The sequence below is a fragment of the Panicum hallii genome, chromosome 8, assembly GCF_002211085.1.
Source record: "Panicum hallii strain FIL2 chromosome 8, PHallii_v3.1, whole genome shotgun sequence".
Taxonomy (NCBI): domain Eukaryota; kingdom Viridiplantae; phylum Streptophyta; class Magnoliopsida; order Poales; family Poaceae; genus Panicum; species Panicum hallii.
Window position 1 is genome coordinate 39,516,480 of NC_038049.1, and position 5,986 is coordinate 39,522,465.

Consider the following 5,986-nt stretch of genomic DNA (forward strand, 5'->3'; position numbering starts at 1 on the left):
AGACAAAACATCATATTCTTTTGATTATATATCTCTTCGTTTCTCAATTATTGACGCTTGTTGGTAACTAACAGTTTCAAAAGGGAGGAAAGGATCCTACGTGATCGAGATAGGCATGCCTGGTCCGGTGCCTGAATCATGGCCGGATCTGATTGGCATGGAGTTGGATGCGGCGGTTCGGATCATCTCTAGCGAGAGACCAGATGTGAACATTGCCCGACTTCTCCCTCCAGGCGCGGCCCCGTCCCCACCCCCACAAGACCAAGTACGTGTCATCATCTACAATGACGTTGGCCCCGTGCCTGATACATGGATGGTCGTCCCCCCTGCGCCATACATTGGCTAGCCTGCCTTACATGGCTGGCAATATCTTTTTTATGCCTTAAAATATTAAAGGCTAGAAACAACTGAATAAGACGAGCGTGTGTGATATCGATCGTGTACTATTTAATATATGGAATAATAAAGAATATTGTGGTGGTATCCTTTCTTTTTACTAATAAGAATGATCCAGTGACATGTTTACAGTCCCTTTTCGGCACAAATATGTTTGGGGTGGGGGTGTGTTGATGCTGTATATAGGGGGATGGCCTGAATCCTTATGGTGCCGAGTATAAAGCATAGAGCAGGACACAATATGTGCTGGAATTTTTGGCTGCCTGTTGTATGTACCTAGGCAATTGGAAGAATGCCCCCAAAGTGTGTGCATAAGGCCAGATAGCCCTATTTGTAAAAATCTAAGAGGAAATATACCATTTCTCATATGGCTCAAGAACAAAGAGGGCCCTCAAGGAGCAAGGGGAGCAGCGACTACTCACTTTCACATGATCATGTCCTCGCGCTTCCCCTATCTCAGATCTCTCTTCTCTTCTCTTCTCATGGTCTTCAAGCTTGGGCATAGGGTCCCTGCTATTTTTGTTTTCCAAAACACCAAAATCTACGCCAACTAACACCAGAGCCTTCCGTGGAGATAGGATGGAGGTCAACACCTCCGAGGTGAAGGAGCAGACTAGCTAATGGCTCACATCTCCATCGTGAGGTCGTGCCCCTCACCATGCATCATCGTTGGTCATGTGCCAACCGTGCAAGGCTGTAGCTCCAGGGGCGCCGGCACGGTGCTGCCGTTACGATCCATCCGACGGGAGGCGGTGACTACGCTGCGGTATATTTATTAGCCTCAGAGCCACTCAAACCATGCCCAAGGCATGCTGTGGTCAACTACACCATGCAACAGGTTCCATGGATAACTCCCACTAGTACAATATGGCTCTACACAAGCGGTAGCCTTTTTCCATCACAAGCGGCTAGGTTAGAAAACCGCTTGAGATGTGCCAGGCCATTCAAACCGCTTGTGATGTTTAAGTATCACAAGCGGTCCGAAATTAAAAAGCGCATGTGATATCCGCGTCAACATCACAGGCGGTTTATAAGACAACCCGCTTGTGAGTTTATTACCATCACAGGCGGTTTTTAACCTGACCGGCTGTGATATAATTTTGAAATCACAAACGGTCAGTAATACGAAACGCTTGTAATGCGGGACATGTGTCACAAGCGGTTTTAGAATCTTAACCGCTTGTGATGGATTCATATCTCAAGCGGTCTGTAACAGGTAACGCTTGTGATGCTGGATACGTATCACAAGCGGTCAAGCTAAATAGAACCGCTTGTGTGTGAATACCAAACCGAGTAAAATTGCATAGACAGAGGCCCTTCGTCCAGAATCACAGAATGAAATATACTCAAGTCCAATATAGATCAATACAGAATCACAGAATCCATATTCTTTCAAGTCCAATATAGATAAATACAGAATCACAGAAGGGAAATTTCTATAATCTACAAGTAACAAATTAATATGTAACACTATAATGAGCTCCAACAAATGAAGTTTCTAGCTGAGACCTCTCCTGGGCATTGCTGCACATATAGGCAAAAAAAATCAGTTAACCGTGACCTTTAGCATCAACATGAGCATTTATATTGTTAGTAGAAAACCACCATATATATATGTGAATGAATTTAAATAGCACACATAGAGAACTTGAGAGATTTTAAATTCATTGGTAACCACAATACATAGTCGATCGGACACATGACAAATACAATTTGATTCATACAATTTTTCATGAACTACCATTTTTCCGCATGTATGGCTTCAAGTTCTTATCAATTTTCTTTTCCACACGCTTGATTCTCTCAGGACCATTAAAGACGGACATCTCTTCATACTTATTGTATTCCTCATCTCCGTCTCCCACATTCTCAACTCCAACAATTTTTTGCTTTCCAGAAATAACTACATGGCACTTCTCATTTGATGGATCGAGTACATAGAACACTTGTGCAACACATTCGGCGAGAACCCACGGGTCATCTTTATATCCTACTTTCTTTAAGTCTACCAGTGTGAGTCCGTAGTTGTCCACTGTCACCCCCCCGGGATGTTGTACCCATTGGCACCTAAATAAGGGTATTTTCAAGCTCGGACCATAATCAAGTTCCCATATTTCCTCTATGAATCCAAAATATGTGGTTTTCTGTCCCTGTAGGTCAAAAGCATCAATACGAACACCGCTATTTTGCACAACACTTTTCATGTCTTTTGATTTAGTGTGGAATGTGTACCCATTGATGTCATATGATTGCCATGATGTCACTAAACACGATGGTCCAGAAGCCAAATTCCTCATTGTTTTCTCTTCCAAAGAGTCTCCGGATGGGATGTTTTTGTCCATTAACCATTCGCTAAAACGATGTTTGTGCTCCCTCATGATCCAGTCCTCTGTGCGGTTCTGATTTTCTTTACGAAGCTCATCTAGGTGTTCCTCAATGTAAGGCTCGGCTATCGCGAGATGTTGTAGTACACTACCATGAGCACAATGTACTATCTTGTAATCCTCGACGCGGAAAGTTTTCCTGCCCATTCTCCCTCTCCCACATAGTTTACCCTCATGTTTAGGTACAGGCACACCTATCATTGTTCCATCTCTGATGTAATCTATACAGCTCTCAATCACTTCTTCTGTAGTGTATCCCTCCATGATTGAACCCTCTGGGTGAGCGCGATTTCGCACATAACCTTTTAACACTGCCAAGTACCGCTCCAACTGAAACATATGATGTAAATAAAGTGGCCCTAATATTTTTATCTGATCCACGAGATGTATGATAAGGTGTACTTGCATATCAAAAAATGATGGAGGAAAACACATTTCAAGCTTGCACATAGTCTCGATGATGTATGCCTTCAGATAGTCCAAGTCTTCTAAAGCTATTACTTTTTGTGACACTGCATTGAAAAAGTAACACAAACGTGTGATGACAACTTTGACATGCTCTGTTTCGAGGGCTCTTACCGCAATTGGGAGGAACACCGTCATCATCATATGGCAGTCATGAGAGTTGTAACCAAATAGAGACAAGTCCTTCATCCTAACTAGTTTGCTGATATTGGATGAGAAACCTGTGGGCACTTTGATCCCACGCAAACATTTGCAAATTTTTGTTTTCTCCTCAACTGTCAAGTTGTAGCTAGCTGGGGGAAGGTAAGGCTTCCCTTTGCCACTATCCACTGGATGAAGTTCCGATCTGATTTGAAGATCTACTAGGTCCTGGCGTGACTTAAGTCCATCCTTTGTCTTACTCGGCATGCCCAGTAAGGTTCCAATGATGCTATCAAAAACATTCTTTGTTACATGCATCAAATCAATGCTGTGGCAAATTTCCATATCCTTCCAGTATGGGAGGTACTTGAAAAAAATCGATTGCTTCTTGAAAGTTGTGTCAGTTGAAGGGTCAGTTCTCTTTCTCTTTTCTCCTTTGTTTTTTTTCCCCTTTCCGAATACAACCTGAATGTTTTTTACAATTTCAAAAATGAGTTTCCCGCTATAAGGCTTTGGTGCACCTTCACTTTCCAGTTCATTGTTAAATTCCTCTTTCATCTTTCGGTACTTATGCTGCTTCATCAAGAACCGTCTGTGTCCCATGAACACCAACTTCTTGGATGATTTAAGGTATAAGGAAGCAGTTCCCTCCACGCACACTACACAACCATTCTTTCCTTTGGTCTTTTGCCCTGAAAGTGTGGCGCCCCCGGGAGAATCATGGATGGTAACAAATATAATTGCTCTTAGGTTGAAATACTCCTTGCGATACTCATCCCATATTCGAACTCCTTCATTCCAGAGCTTCGCCATATCTTCCATAAGAGGTTCCAGGAACACATCAATATCAACACCAGCTGCTTTCGGACCTTGAATAAGAATAGTCAACATAATGTACTTCCTTTTGTGACACAACCATGACGGAAGGTTGTACATCGTCAGAGTCACGGGCCAGGTGCTATGTATACTTCTTTTTTCACCAAATGGATTCATTCCGTCTGTACCCAAAGCAAATCTTACATTTCTGATTTCTTTGGCAAACTCAGGATACAAATGATCAAAAGTTTTCCACTGTGATGCATCAGCAGGGTGTCGAATCTGTTTGTTATTCTGCTTGCGACTTTCAGCATGCCAGCGCATAAGCTCAGCCTCCCTAGGGTTCGAGAACAAACGCTTCAAGCGATCAATTACTGGAAGATACCACATCACCAAAGCTGGGATCTTTGACCTCCTTTTGCCATCCATGTCATCAAAAGTGTCATCATCAATTTTAGGTCCGATAGCGGCTTTCTTGTTTCTATTTATCTTTGCGATTTTGTTCACACACTCTTGATTGTAGCTCTTCTTGTATCGACTGACATTGCAAACTGGACATCTTGTTGCGTTCTCAAACTCGCCACGATACAGAATACAATGGTTCGGACATGCATGAATTTTTTGCACACCCAGAGCTACGGGAGATATAAGCTTCTTCGCTTTATAAGTGCTGGTTGGTAGTTTGTTGGGTTTTGGTAGGAGTTGGGACAGAAATTTTAAAAGATCTATGAAGCTAGTATCAGACCATCCGGCGCTAGCCTTCAACTTAAGAAGTTCAAGAACTGTACGCAGTGTAGTAAACTCTTTGTCACAGCCCTTTGATTCATCATATAAAGGTTCTTTTGAGGCACTTTCCAGACCCTCCAATTTAGGTAGATCTTTCTTCTGTGATCCCATAGAACTCAACATTTCTGGATCCATATGGCGCAACATGTCTTCACAATCAAATTCTACAAAATTTTGATTGGCATCCACAGAATCCACTTTACCATCCTTTTTAGCTAACATTCCCACAGCACTTTCGTCATTACCAAGCACTTCACACGGATCCAGCTCACCATGTTCTGTCCATATCGTGTAATTGTTTTTGAACCCTCTTTTGAGCAGATGTGATTGGATTGCTCCTGTATCTCTCCAAGCTACCTTATTATCACAATCGATGCATGGGCACAATATCTCCTTACTTTTTTGCATATTCGCGTGCTTGTTGGCCGCTTCAATAAAGCTTCTGACATTTCGAATGTACGACGGATGTGGTCTTGGCACATTGTACATCCAACCTCGGTCCATTGCCTGTCCCTATATTGATTAACGTAAATTGAATTCAAGACCATATGACGATAGGTACATGACAGTGAAACAAGATCATATCGATAGGTACATGACAGAAGTCTGAATCTTCAAAATTCTATGCCATGAACTACAAAAACCCCTAATTAATTGAATTCGATCACTAAATCATGAACGAATGTGCATAAACTAAAGCAACAGACAAATTTGATGAGGATACCTTACGGCTTGGGGTCGGTTCATCAGCTCGTGGACGCGCGGCGCTCTGCTCGGGGACAGCAGCTCGTACACGGCGCGATGCTCAGGGACGGCGGCAGCTCCTGGACGGCGCGACGCTCTGGGACGGCGGCAGCTCGTGGACGTACGCGTGGCGCTCTGGGCCGGCGGCGGCAGCTCGTGGATGCGAATCGGTGCTCGGGGCCCGCGGCGCCAGCCCGTAGACGGCGCGACGCTCGGGGACGGCGGCAGCTCCTGGACGGCGCGACGCTCTGGGA

At 43.8% G+C, this 5,986-nt stretch overlaps 1 protein-coding gene across 1 annotated transcript; it reads right to left on the reverse strand.

Moving 5' to 3' along the window:
• Positions 1 to 2,126: 2,126 nt before the first annotated feature.
• On the reverse strand, positions 2,127 to 4,631 carry LOC112903799. The gene is made up of 2 exons (XM_025973001.1): positions 3,360 to 4,631; positions 2,127 to 3,110 (listed from the first exon to the last, which is right to left on the reverse strand). The coding sequence occupies exons 1-2, from the start codon at positions 4,629 to 4,631 to the stop codon at positions 2,127 to 2,129; spliced, it is 2,256 nt and encodes a 751-aa protein (XP_025828786.1).
• Positions 4,632 to 5,986: the final 1,355 nt, after the last annotated feature.